At 36.2% G+C, this 19,190-nt stretch overlaps 1 protein-coding gene across 1 annotated transcript in view; it reads left to right on the plus strand.

Annotated features, from left to right (window-relative positions):
* COL28A1 (collagen type XXVIII alpha 1 chain) overlaps positions 1–19,190 on the plus strand; it is a 160,296-nt gene that overhangs the window by 69,662 nt on the left and 71,444 nt on the right. Inside the window, exons 16-24 of the mRNA XM_012757144.2 lie at positions 715–783; positions 2,225–2,293; positions 6,528–6,599; positions 7,345–7,413; positions 10,764–10,835; positions 13,472–13,540; positions 14,149–14,217; positions 17,796–17,864; positions 17,967–18,035. Of these exons, the coding sequence (XP_012612598.2) occupies positions 715–783; positions 2,225–2,293; positions 6,528–6,599; positions 7,345–7,413; positions 10,764–10,835; positions 13,472–13,540; positions 14,149–14,217; positions 17,796–17,864; positions 17,967–18,035 (627 nt within the window). The remainder of the gene's footprint in view (positions 1–714; positions 784–2,224; positions 2,294–6,527; positions 6,600–7,344; positions 7,414–10,763; positions 10,836–13,471; positions 13,541–14,148; positions 14,218–17,795; positions 17,865–17,966; positions 18,036–19,190) is intronic.

The following is a 19,190-nucleotide window of genomic DNA, read 5'->3' on the forward strand; positions in this document are numbered from 1 at the left end:
TGAGCCAATTAACATTTTTCTTACTGCGGAAGAAGGGAAGAATGCATATTATAGTTCAACTAGCAACTTCTGCCACCCCATATGACAAACATTTCTTGAGTATGAGTAATCTATTGTGGAGTATGAACTAAAGTTTTACTTTAGAGGATTTGAAACAATTCTTATCTAAATGTCTTCTTTTTTTGTTTAACATATATACTATTTTGTTTTTCTCTTACTATTCCACATTGTTCTTTATCTTTGGTTTTCAGTAGTTTGGTTATAATAGGTATTTGTATAATTTTTCTACATTTTTTCCATTTTATTGTTTATTGAGCTTTTTAAAAAAACATTTGTTTTTTACCAAATTTGGGAATATGTTGGCATCGAATGCCTTCCTTCCTGGGAATTCTTTTCTAGGACTATAATGACATGAATATTAGACCATTTGGTATTGTCTCACAGATCCTGGAGTTTCAGTTTATTTTTCAGATCTCCTTTATTTCCTGTCTTCATATTGGGTAATGTTTATTAATTTGTATATCTAGTTACTATCCTTCATCAGTTCTCCATTTTACTATTTAACCCATAAAATAAATTATTTACTAATTTAAAGATATTCATTTTTCAAACATTAAAGTTTCCATTTAGATATTTTCTTTTACAGTTTCCATTTCTCTGCTGAGAAATTAATGCTTTCTTAATTTCACTATTTTTAAAAATTTTATTTTAAAGGGAATCCAAGGTCCTGTTGGTCCACCTGGTCCACAAGGGCCCCCAGGACAAGGCTCACCTGGTTCCAAGGTAACTTTCTAAATTAGAGCAGAGTTTAATATATTTACATTATAATCGTTTTCTAGTCAATGCCAGTGCATTTGAAAGAGAACAGATAGTATAAACTTAAAAATCAGAGATCTCTACTTAATGCAAAATGTTACTGATATTCATACCAATTTAGAAATATGACATGTATTCTTTTTGCTTTAAGAAACTTTTAGTTATACAGTCTTCATTTGTTGTTGTTGTTTTTTTCTCTTTTTTTGAGACAGAATCTCACTCTGTTGCCCAGGCTAGAGTGCGAATGCCATGGCGTCAGCCTAGCTCACAGCAACCTCAAACTCCTGGGCTCAAGCAATCCTTCTGCTTCAGCCTCCCAAGTAGCTGGGACTACAGGCACGCACCACCATGCCCGGCTAACTTTTTCTATATATTTTTAGTTGGCCAATTAATTTCTTTCTCTGTTTTTAGTAGAGACAGGGTCTCACTCTTGCTCAGGCTGGTTTCGAACTCCTGACTTTGAGCGATCCACCTGCCTCAGCCTCCCAGAGTGCTAGGATTACAGGCGTGAGCCACTGCGCCCACCTGTTGTTGTTACTTTGACTTATGAGACTCCATTCCAGCAACTCAAGCAGTACTATCAGTAGAGGCTACCAGTGATTATGTACCTCTTTGTGTTGGCTAATTTTCATTCTTACCATCATTCCCATAGTAGATCCAGTTACCAAAACCTTAAAGAGATGGTGTCACAAATGACCAAACAAATAAATTTCTCTATAAATTTAGGAATCAAATTATCTCCTAAATTGGAACTATTATTTACCCCTTGAGGAGAAGCATGGCATTTTTATTTAACTAGCTATCCTTACTTAATGTTGCTTCCAATAATTACTAATCATTGTTAAATAAATAGACTACTTCTCTGAGACCATTTCTTCAAGAACACTCAGAGCCATCTATGTGAGCAGCAGCTCAACAGAACACTGTTGCTGTCCTTGAGACTTTTGACTTGGAAGTTACCATTGAAACCTCAGGTTGTTTCCTCTGGTTATAATGCTGCTCTGGATCTGCAGTCACTTGGCTTCTCATGTGTCCATTTTAGTTGTTCTGGAATGTAACTGCCTACCTTTTCCAGGTGCCCTCCACAGGGGTTCCTTAAAATCAATTTTGAATGTGCAACATATTCAAAATTGATTAAAATCAATTTAAAATTTTTGTCTGACCTACATTTGAGTCAGACCATATTTATAATATATGTATATATTCTCTATATATTATATGTATATATTCCATATACCAAATTGGGTGAAAATCTATTCATCTAGAGGGATTTCAGGCAATATGTATATGAATTAAATACATGAAATTGTTTTATCTTTGTTGATGTAAGATAGCTCTTAAGATATTAAAATAGGAATATATTATTATTATTTTTTACTGCTATATTCAAATACTCTTTCCTCTCTAGGGAGAAGTAGGTCAAATGGGACCTACCGGCCCTAGAGGACCAGTGGGAGTTGGAATACAAGGTCCAAAGGTGAGTTGACCATGCTGCTCAGAAGTGATTTGATAATTTATGTAATATTATATAAGATTTCTTTTATATCCAAATGCAACATAGATCATGCATGTGTCATCTAACTGTATATAATCTCTTTCTTTTAACTTTTTAAATGGGCTACTAATACCACAAAAGTTATATTTACATTTATAGCTTGCTCTATATTTCTATTAGACAGTGTTACTTTAGAATATATACTCCATTTGAACAGTCATCTTGGTTATCTTGTTTATTAGTCAATCTTCAGCTTTGGGGACATGATTGGTACTCAATAAATACTGTTGAATAAATGAATGAGTCCTTAGTTTATCCTTCACAATTTCTGTAACTTATTCTGAAGTTGTATAGGACCTGACGAACCATGTTGAGCACTAAACTCACCATTGTCTTGTTGTCATTGTCATTATTCTTATAAGAATTTGAGTATTAGAAAAATATGTAACATGTAGGTCTACAAACAATATATATGTCACATATATAAACATAAAATTACAAAGGATAAAAATAGATTAATATGCTAATAATAGCCATTTTTTGTATGGTTTTGATGTGTTACATAATATGCTAAGAGCTAAATATGACATACAAATGAGTATACATACATGTAGTATATGTATATGTATATATATATACACACATATTCTTTTATATATATGTCAATTACAGATGGGCAACATGCACTATAATAAAGCTCTATAATTAGACTATTTAAGTCTAACTCTCAGTTTTGCCACTTAATACATGTATAATCTTACGCTTCTCTTACTTCAAAAAATGAAATATTTCAAATATACTTGCAAATACAGAGAAGATACAAAGAAAATCTTTGTATTCCACAGCCCAGATTTATCAAATCTTATCATTTTGTCATATTGACTCTAGTTTTTTTTTTTGAGATGGGGTCTTGCTCTGTCACCCTGGCTAGAGTGTAGTGGTGTTATCAAAGCTCACTGCCGCCTCAAACTCCTGAGCTCAAGTGATCCTCCTGCCTCAGCCTCCCAAATAGCTGGGACTACCGATGTGAGCTTCTGTGCCCAGATCTAGATTTTTTTTTGAAAGAAGCATTACAGATATAGCTGAAGGTCCCTGATTGTCCTCCCCAATCCCATTGCTCTCCCTTCCCTCCCCAGATGTAATCATCATTATGAATTTGGTGTTTATCATTCTTTCAAAGTTTTTATAATTTCCCACACATGTTTTTATCAAGTCATTTATTGCTTTTTGTGTTCTTGAACTTAATGTATCATTCTGCAATGTGTCTATGATCAGTCATGTTTTATTTGTGTTTTTATATACCTCTAATTCATTCATTTTAATTACTCTGTAGTAATTAAAGATATTTTCCATTATAGGAAAATATCTTATTTTATATTTATCCATGCTTCTGTTGATGGATATTTAAAATACTTCTCATTTTTTGCTTTTGCCAATAGTACCGCCATAAACATTGTTTCCTTTTGTATAAGTCAGGGTACAAGCTTCTCTCACTTGTAGAAGATATTAATAGATAGCTAGAGGTACAATGGGACGATCATAGAGTAGGCAAGTCTTCAATTTTGATATTGCAAAAATCTTGTCTAAAATGGCTGTAATAGTTTACCCTCCTGCCAGCAACAGGTAACTTTCCTTTTTCTTTTCCCTATATCTTTGCAAATATGAAGTGTTTACAAATATATCCTATTGTATTAATTTTTATTCCCTAATAATTGTTTGAACAGTTTTTTGTGTGCTTAATAGACCTTCAGCTGTTCTCTTTTGTAAATTCCTGTATTCATATTTTTTGAGGTTGAGTGTTCCTTTCTTATTAATTGGAGTTCTATCTATCTATCTAGATATTAATCCTTTGTTATATAGGGTGCAAATATCTTCTCCCAGGCTATGGCTTATTGTTTTCACTTTACTTAAAAAGTACATTTAGTATACGGAAGTTTTAAATTTTGATGTATTTCTATCCCTTTATGATTTGTGCTTTTAAAATATTATTTTAAAACATTTCTTGACCTCAAAGTCATAAAGATATTCTTATGTATTTTTTTCTGAAAATTTTAGTGTTTTGCCTTTTAAATGTAGGTCTTTAATCCACATAGAATATATTTTTGTGTGTAAAGTCAAAGTAGAGATCTACATTTTTGCATCTAAATAACGAGGTGTCCCAGCATCAGTTAATGGTCTATGTTTGCCACACTTCTTTGCAGTGCACCTGTCATGTGTCAAGTTTCCATACTTGTGCAGATCAGTGCCTGAGTTCTCTGTCCTACTCCATTTGTCTATTTATATCTCTCAGTGCTATTGTCTCCCTGTTTTGATTATGATAGATTTATAGTAAGTTTTATAATCTCAAAGGAAAAATACTACCTTCTTTCTTGGTTATTATTGATTCTAAGATATACACTTTAGGATTGTCTTAACAAATTTAACAGAATATCCCATTTGAATTTCATTGAATCTACAGTTTAAATAGTGTGTTTTTTATACCACAGAGTAAAACTCTAATTTCTCAGGAAAATAGTTGTCATTTTTTCCATAAAGACCTTACTTCTTTAAATTTATTCCTAGATACTCTGGAGAATTTTTTTGTAATTGTTCTCTTTTTCTATACGTTCAAATTAGCTATTACAGGTTTATAGGAAAAGTATTTTTTGTTTTGCTTTGTTTTTTGTTTTGGTATATTGATTTTATATCCAGCTGCCCTGTGAAATCCCTTAGTATTTCTGTTTGTAGAGTCTCTTGCTTTTTAAATTTTTATGTACAATAATCATATTGTCTGAAAACAAACAATTTTACCTATTCTTTTGTAGCTCTTCTTTCTTTTATTTATTATTATCATTTTACACTGCTAGGATCTCCAGTACAATGTTTAAAAGAGGTGACTTCAAAGGAAGTGCTTTTGAAATTGTACTCTGAACTGTGGTATTTGCTGTTGGTTTTTGATAGATACCTCTATTAGGTTAAGAAAATTCCCTCCTATATCAATTGTACCAAATAAATTGGTTGGTTATGAATTATAAATGAGTATTTTATTTTATGAGTATTTTATCAAATTATGCATCTCCTGAGATAACTATTGTTTTTCCCTTTTAACCTGTTAATAAAATATATTACATTTACAAAATTTTTAGATGCTGGACCATCTTTGCCTTCTTGAGATAAACCCAATTCATCATGATGTATACTTTTCTGCGATGATAATTCAATTGACTAATTTTTTATTCAGGATTTTTGCATCCCTTTTTGAGAACTATTTGTTATGTGATCAACATAAAATAAATGAACATATTTAAAGTGTAGATTTGGGTAAGTTTTGATATATGTATATGTTCTTGAAACCATCACTACAACCAAGATAAAAAAGTATCTACAAACCTCAGAAATTATCATCTATCACTTTGTAATACCATCCTTCCATCCCTCCCTTCCTTATTCTATCTTTACTGATGTGCTTTCTGCAGATCTGCTTTACAGTGATCTGTTTTTTGTCATTATAGGTTAGTTTGCATCTCCTACAACTTTATGGAATCATTTACTTTGCATTTGTTTTTTCCTGGCTTCTTTTCACTTAGCAAAATTATTTTGAGATCCACATCATAGCTTGTATAAATAGTTTGTTCCTTTGTATTGCTGAATAGTATTCCAGTATATGGGTATACTTCCATTTGTTTTTCCATTCACCTATTGATAGAAATTTTGGTTGTTTCCAGGTTTGGGATATTGTAGTTAAAGCCATTATGAACATTTTAGTGTATTTGTATGGACATATTTTTTCATTTTTCTTGAGTAAACACCTAGAGTAGAATGGCTGGTCATATGGTAGGTACCCATTTAGGTTTTCAAGAAACTGGCCAAATGAGTTTCCAAAGGAGTATTTTTATTTTGACTGTATTTTTTTCTGGGTATGGAATTATAGGTTACAGTTGTTTTTTCTTTCCTTTTAATATTTTTAAGATGTTTCTCTAGTGTCTTCTCACTTGCATTGTTTCTGTTGAGAAATCTGTTGTTATTCTTATACTTGTTTCTCTACACAACATGTCTTTTTATTTCCTCTGGCTGCTTTTGAGATTTTCTCTAAATTGCTGATGTTGAGCCATGTGACAAAAATCCTTTGAAGCTTTTCAAAGACAGTATAAAATATATTAATTGCAAGTACCTCAAAATGGAGCACATGATATAGTCTATCAACTTCTGGGAAATAAAATCTTTGTTCATCCACCAGGGGGAGCCAGGCTCAATAGGGCTCCCAGGACAACCAGGAGTACCAGGAGAAGATGGAGCCGCAGGGAGGAAGGTAACACCAGGTTTTTCATATCACTGGAGCAAAAACTATTGTATAAAATTTATATCTTGGTCCTGCAGGAGCTCAGATTAAACTATCCAGGACAAATTTAGTCTCTGTAAAAAAATCCCACGATCCTAAATTCCTTTTTTCGCTTACCCCCCATAGAAAGAGTGCCCATTCAGAGACTGAGATAGTGTCTCACGTCCTCTGCCCCTCTGGTGTTTTGACTGTGGTGTTCTCCAGTAACCTAATTCCTTCAGGATTTCTAGAAAGCACATTAATTTAAATGTAAGAGATACACACTTTTCTTCTCTCTCCAAAAAGAGACTGTGTAAATGCATTCAGGAAGTAAGGTCATTGTCAGGATTTTCTGAAGTATTTTGAGTTGACATTTGAAATAGTCATTTTTCAATAAAAGTTGTGAAAAAACAGCAGATGTAAAGCCTGAAGGTCTTCCTTGTTTTAAAAAAAAATCTGCCGAATGCAAATGAAGAGCCAAAGGAAAGTGAGCTTATTTGCTTTGGAAATTGGCTGAGAAATTGGGCTTTTTCATGATATTCCAGCTGCTGGGTTAAACCTGAATTTGATGTTACTTCACTCAAGTTGGTAAACGTCCAAATTAATTTTGAGACTAGAGTGATGGTCTGTTTTGGAGCATCTCAGCTGAACCCACTGGCAATAAGAGAAGACAAGGGGGGATTATCCACACTTGTCTATGGAGAGTCAGCCGAGATGTCAGTGTTATTTCCTCTAGGGAGAAGCGGGGCTTCCAGGAACAAGAGGGCCAGAAGGACCGCCTGGAAAAGGACAGCCTGGCTCCAAGGTATGGAAATGACAGAGTGTTGGGGGAAACAGTCTGTGTGTGTTCTGGTCTTGATACTAAGAAGCCAACTTAGGAGAGAGATTTGATTGTTATTCTTGCTATGTCAAATGTAATAATGTCTGGCTTAAAATTATGAATACTATCTTGTGAGCTTTTGGAAGGCAGCAAGTATATGTTGTTAATTTTTATTTTCCTAACATCTATTATAGGACCCAGTATATAGAAGAATTCAATGTGTGTTTTCTCAATAAATGGTCAGATTGACATTTAAAAAACACATAGGAAGGAAGTGAGGCCTTGAGACATATCTTTGAGATTTGATAATCCATAAATTTTCTTTAAGTATTTGTAGAATCTCACAAAATAATAAGAAATGCCATTTTATCAAATGAAAATTTCACTTCACAACTTGGCATACATTTATTTTATACTCTGTAGAAATGTTAGTTGAATAACATCTTTATATGTCAAGATGAGAATATATAATACAAATTCACCAACTGGATGAGATCACTAGTGATATAACCTACAGCCTCTAAGGGTCCAGATGTCCCTGCAATTTTTATGTACAGTCATCAGTGCCTACATAAAGATTCTTATGGGTTATATATGAGTCAGGTAAATATAAATCTGTATACTTATTAATGTTCTATTTATAATTTTACTAGAGTAGTAATTGATAACTTAAGAAATCTGTGTCATGGGACCATATTAGCTAAAATTGAATGCTTCATTTTAAATGTGCAAATCTGAAATTTAAATATATTTTTAGGCTTGAAAACATTTTAATTTACTGACTTACCAGACTATGGGATCCTCTTTTGGGGAAGTAGGGGGACAGGGAACACCTTTTTAACATCATGAAAAATACAGTTTTAGAAATATTGGCCTATTAGCATTCAGAGAACTACTGTTTTCTAGAATACACTTTTGGAAAATAGACAGTTGGAGTTAATCATTGAGGCTGTGAGAATGAATGATATCCCAGAAAAAGAGAGCTGAAATTTAAGCCCCATGTTGAGCGTGCCCAGCTCAACAAAGGAATAACTCCTCATGGTTTGCAGCTGAGGTCATTTAAACATAAAAATGACTACACCAGGATTTTCAAACTTGAGCATCAGAATAATCACCTCGAGGGCTTGTTAGAACACAGATTGCTGAGCCTTACACCCAGCTGGGCGCTATCATGTTGGTAGCTGGAGAAAGAACATTCAGAACTGCATAAGCAGAATAGTACCATGTTGGAGAAACCAAGGAGAAAGGGTTTTGAGATGAAAATAATGGGTGTTATTAAATGCCACCAATAGGACAAGCAGAATATATATTGGAAAGAGAGGCCACTAGATTTGTGGCTTTGAGGTGATTTGTGGCTTATGGAAGGCTATTGGAGAAGAGTGGTAGGAACATGTTACATAACCTAGATGTGCCACAGTTCAGTGTTGGCACTTTATTACATAGAATTGGGTTCCTGCTGTTGTCTTCTGGGGTAATTTAGGTCAGTAAGTTATAATAGTGGTAGTGAATGAAAGAAAATAAATAGTCATGGTTGGGTTTTGTCTCCATTGGCAAATGATAATGATATAATAAATGATATTTGGACATTCAAATTTTTAAAAATACTTTGTTACTGCTCTCCATTAGTATGGACCATGGGGAGTTTATTACACCTCTGTGGATTCTACAGGAGGTCACCTCTTCTTCTAAGTGAAATATGTGCTTTGCTGATTAGTATAACCCAGTGGTTCTCAAAATGTGGTCCCTGGACCAGCAGCATAAGCGTCCCCTGGGAATATGAGACTTGCAAATTCCTGGGCCTCGGTGAGGACTTACTAAATCAGGAACTCTGAATGCAGGGCCCAGTAATAGGTGTTGTAACAAGCCCTGCAGGTGATTCTGATAATTAAGTTTGCAAACCATGGAGTAGTCATTTATATTGTAAATGTTCAAATGGCCTCAGCTGCAAACAACAAGGAGTTATTCCTTTGTTGAGCTGGGCACACACCTGGATATAGTGCCTTGCTGTTGAGCCCTAGTTGAAAGATACTTTTGGCGGGGCGCGGTGGCTCATGCCTATAATCCTGGCACTCTGGGATACCAAAGTGAGAGGATCACTTGAGGTCAGGAATTTGAGGCCAGCCTGAGCAAGAGCAAGACCCCCTGCCCCGTCTCTCCTAAAAATAGAAAAATTAGCCAGGCGTGATGGCGTGCGACTGTAGTGCCAGCTACTTGGGAGACTGAGGCAGGAGAATCGCTCAAGCCCAGGACTTTGAGGTTTGAGAGTGCTGTGAGCTAGGCTGACGCCACAGTGCTCTTGCTCAGGTGAGAGAACTGAGACTCTATCTCAAAACCAAACATACTTTTTTAATGGTGTGAGGTGGAAAGTCAAAGGATTCTTTTGGGGGAGCACTACCTTGTACAACCATGCAAGGAAACAGCCAGTAGTCATAGTCAGTTTCTAGCTCCATACTGGGTTAATGCTCAAGCATCTTCCTACTAATAAAATTATTGGCCTCCTTTGGGGGAAAGCACTAGACAGCCCACTGAGGAAGAAACAGGATTTTCTTACTGTTATTCTTTCTGTGATTTAAAAAATTGTCTCATTTTATGTTTTATAACTGAAATAGCAGGAAAATTGAAAAACAGTATGAAAAAGCATGTATAGCTCTTTTCTGAAACTGTGAATGCTTCAGAACCATCTGTTAATAGACTAAGGGTGCAAAAGAACTGCAAATTCAAATGAAAGTTCCCAAAGAAAGATACAGAACTAAAATTTTATTTTATTTTATTTATTTAATTTTTTGAGACAGAGTATCGCTTTGTTGCCCAGGCTAGAGTGAGTGCCATGGCGGCGTCAGCCTAGCTCACAGCAACCTCAAACTCCTGGGCTCAAGCAATCCTGTTGCCTCAGCCTCCCGAGTAGCTGGGACTACAGGCATGTGTCACCGTGCCCGGCTAATTTTTTCTATATATATTAGTTGGCGAATTAATTTCTTTCTATTTATGGTAGAGATGAGGTCTCGCTCTTGCTCAGGCTGGTTTCGAACTCCTGAGCTCGAGCCATCTGCCCGCCTTGGCCTCCCAGAGTGCTAGGATTACTAGCGTGAGCCACCTCGCCCGGCCTCAGAACTAAAATTAAAAAAAATATTAAATCATATTTAAAACACGGTGAAGGCTGAACCATTCTGAAGTTATCCAATCTGCTTAAGAACATTAACAAAGCCTGCATAACTCAGTGGTGTTCTGGGCACATCACTTTAAAATTGGTATTAGTTGAGACTGTGACTCTGATATGGTCATTATTAGGTTAGAGAGGGTTTGTTAGTACAAGGTCTCTATAATTATTTTCTCAGGGCGATGAAGGAAAGAAAGGAAGCAAAGGAAATCAAGGGCAGAGGGGATTTCCAGGGCCTGAAGGACCAAAGGTATGTTTCTTATGTTCTCATTGATGCTTTGAGCAGATTGGTAATTATGTCTCGTTTTAATAGAATATTAGATTTCCACTGAACATTTGATTCATGGTTTCCTTCCCAACATATACAAAAAAAACCCCAAAAACCTCCAAATAAAAAAAAAAAACCTTTAGGAAACATATCACCAAGACCATATTGGAAGAAATAAAGAGATTGCATAAAATATGTAATATTCATAGGGATACATACACTTCTAAGAGAGAAATTGTATGTCAGTCCTCTCTAATGATAACTAAATATTCAGAAGTTGGGATAAAGTGAGGACCATAGGAGATACAATTCTCCATCACCTTGTTTTGATGAACAGTAAAAGAGCCCCAGACTGAGGAGGGTGCTGAGCAACAGGTGAAGGAGATTGTGAGGCCAGCAATTAAGTGTGTCCTGATTTAGCAGCAGAGAACAATGAGATTATTTGAATGTATCAGGAAACAGAAACTGCACACCTAAGAGAGTTCATGTCTCTAGGAAGGTGCTAATTGTAAGAAAGAGACAAGGAATATATTTAAGGACCAGAGCGTATGTTTTAAAAATGGTACCAGCAAGATAAGAACAGGTACAAAACAAAGCATCACCTGTAGACCAGTGATTCTTAAATTCAGTGCCCATCACTATCACCTGGGGAGCTTAGTATAAATCCAGATTTCTTGGTACCAAGCCCAGATATTTGGATTCAATAGAAAGAACAACAGAAAGAACATCTCTATATAAGAAATGCATTGTATTAGTAACAGTGATTATGCTTTATGTCTTAGTTACTCTTATTCGAAGTGAATATTTTTGTTTTAAAATAAAGCTGTTAAAAGATAAGAATTGCCATATTTTCAAGCATAATCACCCCTTAATACAAGGTCTTTAAGAGGACTGTATACTTTCTATGATTCTTTTCATGTTTTAAAAGTAATCAGCCTCTTTAACAAAAAAGAACAGATTAAATCTAGAGGCATAATTTTGCCTTACGTCTGGTTTTAGTGGGGAATTTTAACAGGTTAATGTTTTGTTCCCTTGTCAGAATATTGGATAGGGTGTTTATCTGTGTCATGTGTCATAGCCTTTCAGATTTGGATTTAAGGACTGGCACATTCAAGCTGTGGCCTGAACTGGGCCAAGTAGGCCCATGTGTACAGCTTGTTGGTCATATTGGCTAATTGGCACAGTGGGAGGCCTCAGCTGGGAAGATGAATGTGGCTCTGGGCAGTTGTCATTGTTGGTGCATCTGATTGACAGAGTCCCTCCCGGAGGAAGCCAAATAACCAAATAGGCAGCTATGCTGTTGAGTTTTCAAAAAGCATGAAACAGGCAGAGGCAGGATTAGGCAGCAATCTGAGATCCTAGAGGGTCAGGTTGAAACATAGCATAGAAATAGTTTGTTCTATAAGACACTTCTACAATTTTTTTTTTTTTTTTTTTTTTTGGTAAAGGGCCAGAGAGTAAATATCTTAGGCTTTGAAAGCCAAGAGGCAAAATTGAAGATATTAGGCAGGTACTTGTATAAAGACCATTTCAAAATGTGGAGACCACTCTAGCCAAGGCTATACAAAACGAGGGACAGGCTATATTTGGCCCATGGGCTGCAGTTTGCTGACACCTACTCTGGAGCAGGAGTTTCCAACTGTTTTGATTGTAAACCTATCCCAATAAAATTTTGACCATATTCTGATATAGGTTTTTTTATTGTAATTTTTATTCATAAACGATGAATACTATTAGGTTGTGAAATTATATAAATAATTGAAAAATGTATAAGTGAGATAAAAATACAGAGAGAAGTTCTAATATTTTCTTCTTCTATCCCAGTGGTGTGCAGTGACAATTGATTTGGAATAGTGTTTTTTCAAAATGAAAACCCGTATCTGAAACCCATATCAGAATCACCAGGAGTGCTTTATAAAAATTTATATTCCTGGGCCCCAGCCTCTAGATCTATTGAATCAGAATCTCTGGAGTTTGAAACCCAGGACTGCATTTACCAAACTCTGGATAATTCCTCTAAAATTTGCGAATCATGGTCTAGATCCAGTTGCTCCAGATTGAGTCTTTGAGACAATATTAGACAACAAAAAAAGAAATATTTTAGTTTTTCTATTCAAAATTTCATTTAAAAAATCATACAGTCTCTACTTAAAAAAGGATGTGAGGTATCATATATGGAATATTGATATACCATGGACCATTAAAATAGTAAAGGAAAAAGAATTATAAAGTAGAAGTGTTCCCTAAAACTTATGTTAAAGATAATTGTTATAATTGAACAAAAAATTTCTTTCTGAGCTTCCTAACACACAACACAAAAGGGAAGCACCATGAATTGCATGATTTTTATGCAATTTATAAAAGAATGTACAAGAGGTACAATTTGCCTAACTTTCAGGAATTAATTGAATACATTTATTTAAAGGCATTAAAATCTTACTGGTTGAAAACCTTTGCAGTAATTTACAAAACTTGCTCAAATTATCTTCACTTTGGTCTTTGAAACAGAGGTCATAATATCATTTTAATATCCACAGACATTTTCATGCTTTTCCTGAAATAATCTCCGTGCATGATTTCTCTGCTTGAAATGTAATAAGCATTTTGTTCTTTTTAAGGGTGAGCCAGGCATTATGGGCCCGTTTGGAATGCCTGGAGCATCGATTCCTGGACCATCTGGGCCAAAGGTATATACTCTTGGAAATATCTTTTTCTTGGCTTTTTGGCGGTAGTAGAAAAAAAAAAATCATGATATCAGTGGATTAGAATTTTAGTTTTGGAAGATCCCTAAGAAATGATCTAGTTCAGCCCTGGTATTTCACCGACAAGCAAATGTAAAGCCAGCAGTAGAGTTAGGACTAGAAACTGGGTTTTGTGCTCCTGCTCCAAGCTCATCATTTTAACCTTCATTACCACTTCCAAATCCATGACCCTGATGATGGTAAGAATTTATTACAGTTATCCCTAAGAATCTACTAGGATTTATCACTGAAAAGTCTGGAGGAAAAGAAATTCATGCAGTTTTAAGAACATTCCCAGACATTCTTACAGTCCAAGTATTTGAGTCTAAATTGCAACCTATTATTTCAATGGGCTTTCTCCCGGCAGTTATAGTAGTTTTTACTGACAGGTTTTATTAGGATTTGTCCCCTCGAATATGTTAGAAGAATGTATGATCTCAAGTCTGAGATGGATAGATTTTACTCTTTACAGATTGGCCTATCTCTTTTTTGCTATGTACCCTTGTGGTTTCTTATGCAACCTATAGCCTCTGGATGTTGTTTGAAATGTACAGGGAGATAGAGGAGGACCTGGGATGCCTGGATTTAAGGGAGAACCTGGACTTTCTATTCGAGGACCAAAGGTATGCTTTATGCATGTTCTTTTTCTGTATATGAGAGACGTGAAGGTAGATTTAATACACAATAAATTGTTCTACTCAGGACATCCCTATGTTAATACACTAAAATGTAAGACTATTCCCCCTTTTTTCTGATCAAGCAATCAGTTTATTTTTTATACATGTGGGGAATGGTAGCTTCTACCGGTAAATTTTTGCTGACTAGACAATTGTTTGAAAATGTACTCTTTGCAATGTCTGGGATACAAGGGATTACATGGCTTCTGGCCCCTTTCATTTATATATCAACTACTGAAGTATCTGTTCTGCAAAACACTGTGCAAAAAAGTGTGTGTTTGGAAGCTTTAGTGAATAAAAATTTCCCCTGCTTTGATTAGCCATCCTTTGGAGTTATTTCAGATGAAAATATAAATAATTATAGAAGAAATCAGCTTTAAGTAATCATATCTAGTTTTCCACAGGCATGAAGCGCCATTTCTCTCTTTTTTACTGCCTGCATCATCACAGCAAAACTTAGTGTTTATAACATTCCTAGGTGTCAACACACACATCTCTGTTTATGAAAACAGTGTTCAGGGCCCCATAATCAGCACTTTTTAAGTTAATGGCATGTTGTTCCATGGTTTTGAAGCTGATGTGTGTGCCCTCTTATCAGATTGTCTCAACTAGGGTTCAAGTACTAAACCAATGACTTCCAAAGTTAAAAAAAAGAAAATGTGGAGTCATCTTTTAAAGGGAATATAATGCAAAACCTACTGTATAAAACTAACATAAACTGGAGTGGTTCTTGTTTGAAGGCAAAGGGAGGAAGTCAGGCCCCCATTGTTCTTACTGCTTTAACAGTCTTCCTCCCCTCTACCGTGAAAACTGCCCTAGTTTGCCCAGGACTGCGGGGGTTCCTAGGTTGCATGGCTTTTTCAGGGCTGAAACTGAGAAAACCTTGAGCAAACTGGGGTGGGCTGTTCACCTGCTCCCCAGACCCTGAGGTAAATGGAACCCAAGCTATGGAGACCCTTCTCTATAATACCCGAAGCTATACAGACAACTCAATGAGAAAATTCCAAATTTTCTAATGTGATAACTACAGATATGACCTTGATCAATTACATTAGTGTGACAATTTTGATATTGTTTGATATCTGTGTATGCACAACCTATGATTTGTATCTATCTCTACATTTATCTACTTCTCTTTGAAATAGGAATAAAATCTAATTAAATGTGCTGCCAGAGTTTATAAGCCCCACCTGTTTTCTGCCAATGGTTATTGGGCATTGTCAGTGAGGGTGTTTAAAGATATTTGCCTCCCACCACCTCTGGGCTCTAATGATACTCTTTCTGCCACTCTTCCTAATTCTTTAGGTTTTAAGTTATGGGAGGGTCATATATGCCTTTGAACATCTGATGAAAGTTTTGGCACATTAATTCTATTTTGTGCACTACTTCAGAGATCTCTCGGGTCTCTCGTAAAGCTGATTTCAAAATATCAGATTTTAATTTTTGGCCTAATTTGTACTGAATGAGAAAAACACATCAAAGTGAATTACTTTATAAAACATTTTCTTGAATACAGTGCAGAAAAGTCCAGTGGCAGAAATCCATCTATAAAAATATTGTGACTAGTCAAAAATAAAAATCTGCCCCTACAGGCCCCTTCCGATTAACATGAGAAGTAACAAGCTACCTGAAATGCTTGCAGGAACAAGGACAAAAATCTCTAGGAAAAAAATGTATGTCAACTGTCAGTGTTTTAATGGTTTCTTTCCCCTCTCCACTGTGGTCGCCAGAGTTTAAGCAATAGCAGCTGCTGGTAATTTGTTATGGGCTTGGAACTTAGAAATAAAAACTGAAAAGTGAATTGTGATTCCAATTTTCTTTTCCTTTCAACTTAACTAGGGAGAGTTACTGCTTTATTCTGTGTTGACCCTCCCCTTATGTAAACATGGAAAGAAATGGGAATCTGATTTTGAGATAAGTCTCATACGTGAATGTTTAGAGCTTTAACCTTAAATATAGTCGAAATAGCAGAAAAATTGCTTCAGAGAACTGACCAGTTGTTACCTGTAGTTGGGGATATACCAAAATTCACTTCTCTGGAAGAACTTACTCTTGTTCTCTCTCATGTAACTTTTTTTTTTTTCTTTTTTTCCTTCTCTAGTCATAAAGGAATCTCTCATATAACCTTAAGAAATCATCTTGGGTTTTTGTTGATGATAAATAGTTCAGTAGGGTATTATAAGTGACCACATATTTTCTAAAGATGATCATTCTTAAGAAGGCTAACCAGATAAAACCAGTCTCAGATTTAACAGGAAAAAACAGTGGTTGCATTCATGGTTTTCAAAATAAATTTAACTTTTTTAAAGGGTATGCAACTTTTCCCCCTTTCCTAATCAATCATTCATTCGTAGGAGAATTAAGAAGAGTTTTGGGGATTTGGATTTAGGGCAACATTTTGGCTTAGAATAATGGCAATTATTGATCTCTGAATTTGCTTGCATGTAAGGAAAGTACTTAAGAGTCCTGCTACTTTCTTCATTCTAAGATACAAATGTCTGCCTATCATTTTACATTAGGAGTTTTCTCCCAATGTAAAAAAACATAAATATATTTGGACACTAACAGCTCTTTAGCAAAACAAGGGGTGCATGTTGACAAGGGCTGTTATAAGAGTCAACACAGTAACACAGAATGGAATATGGTATCAAAAGAAATATGTTTTATATATAAGTGTAATAGACTTACAGTTACTAAGCCTTCTTCTAAAAGATTCTTCTTAATTTGTTTTCTTCCTTTCTTTCCATTTTCCTTTAGTCATACATTTTTCTGATTTCTATTTCCATTTGTAAGAGAGTTACACATCTTGGAAAACTCTGTTGTCCAAAGAACAATAATCACCCCCCCTTGCTCTCTGTATAGGAGGCTAATGGTTGCTACTAAAACTTTTTGTGCCTAAGGTTGTCACTATAAAGCAATGTTTGTAACTTTTTCCTAGGTCCCAAGATATGAAACACAAACTCTGTGTCCCATGCCTTATAACATGTTTTAAAAAAATTGTTTTTATTTTCATTTAGGTTTATTTATTCCTCAAGTATTTTTAGCCCCGTTGACAATAGGCTCAATACAACAATAGGCAGCATACAGTTACCTTATTTCACATTCAAAATTTTGCTATGTATTCTTCTCCTATTCTTCTCACACTGTGCATACTAAATTTTCTCATTTTTATACTTTTCCCTGATGTATGATGCATTAAAAACTTATAATTTTTAAAATTAAAATTTTAGCGATAAGCCATTTTTGAATTCCTGTGAAGTATATTTTTCCTGCAGAGGACTTTGTAATGGTTTGTGTATATTCTTTGCATTCATTCCATGCCTCCCGCTGAACTCAAGTGGGTAAGACTTATGAAGAGATAATGAGTTGCACGTGTGGTAGGAATTGCTCCTAAAATTTTTCGAATTATTCCTCTGCACTTACGAAATCCACCTTTGGCGTATTGAGTTGGTGTTACGCTTAAGTTTAACCTGGTGTTTTATAGCTTAGTCTCATGATATTACCTGGTGTTGGCATTTATCCAGGGTGCCCAAGGCCCTCGGGGACCAGTGGGCGCTCCAGGACTCAAAGGCGACGGCTATCCCGGTGTGGCTGTAAGTGTGGACATTACTTTTCCTTCTTTCCTCCCTCCCTCCCTCCTCCCGAACACTGCTTACTACAGGGATGTTCATCCCTCCCTTATTGTGTTGTCTCAGGGGCCTCGAGGATTACCAGGACCCCCGGGACCAATGGGTTTACGTGGAGTGGGAGACACTGGAGCCAAGGTAAGATTGTAAAGTAGGCAACATACTAGCTTCTAAAAATGAACCTACAGGTAAGTGACTTTGGTAAAGGTGGAATTTTTTTATCATACAGAAGAGTAGAGGTATCTGAAACAACTAATGAAGTTATTTGCCCTCATCGATGGACTGCCAGGTGAACTAACCTGAACATGTAGATTAACTTTGTAACTTTTCTCCTCCTTTTTGGCAGCAACTCTCACATTCCTTTGCCACTTCCTCTTCCTATAGCAGAATCAGAGTTCGGTTTGGAGCCCTCCTCTCTCCCCAGCCATGGTCTTTCCTTGGGTACTCTCACTGGTTCCATGGCTCGAACCACTATTCATATGCCGATGGCTTCCAAAGTTCCATCTTTCCTCCCCCATGCTCTGGTCTCACGTATCCTAGTTTCTTACCATATGTCCCCTCTTGGGCTTCTCGCAAACATCTCTAATCTCATATCCAAAATCGAACCGTTGATTTTCCATGGGTCTGCAAATGGCACATGCCATCTGGCATGCTCAAGCCGGAAGACCTAAGAGATCCTTGGTCCCTTCCTTTCCCTCTCCTTCCTCCACGTCTAGCCCTTTGGTAAGTCCCACCAGCGCTGTCTTCAAAATATATCTCGACTCTGGCTCCTTTTCTCCTTCTGCTTCCACCATGCAGATCATTATCATCTCTTGCCTGGGCTATAAAAGTAGCCTCTTCACTGGTTTCCCTCTTTCACCTCTGCTTTCTTATAACTTAGCAGGCAGAGAGGTCTTTAAAAACCATAAATCAGATCATATCCCATTCCTTCTGAGAGACACTCTGGTGACTTCTCTTTGTACTTGGAACAAAGTCTGACCACTTTCCATGGCCTCCAAGGCCCTTTGCACCCCGACTGCAGCTTCTGTCTTTTCTCCCTGGCTGCCCACGTCCAGCCAGACTGGCCTGCCCTGCTTCTGCTCATTCCTGCTTCAGGGCCTGGGCTCTGCCAGATGGCTGATTCTTAAAGCCTCACCTCAAATCTCACCTCCTGACCACCCATACAACAACAACAAAAAAATCCTATCCCCTCCTTCCCTGTATATTTCCTATATAGTGTGCCTCGCTTTCTGTGATTATCTTGCTCTTTATCGTTCTGCATAGTCCACGAGAGTGAAATATGTTTGTTTTTTC

The sequence above is a fragment of the Microcebus murinus genome, chromosome 9 (assembly GCF_040939455.1).
Source record: "Microcebus murinus isolate Inina chromosome 9, M.murinus_Inina_mat1.0, whole genome shotgun sequence".
NCBI classification, from domain to species: Eukaryota; Metazoa; Chordata; class Mammalia; order Primates; family Cheirogaleidae; genus Microcebus; species Microcebus murinus.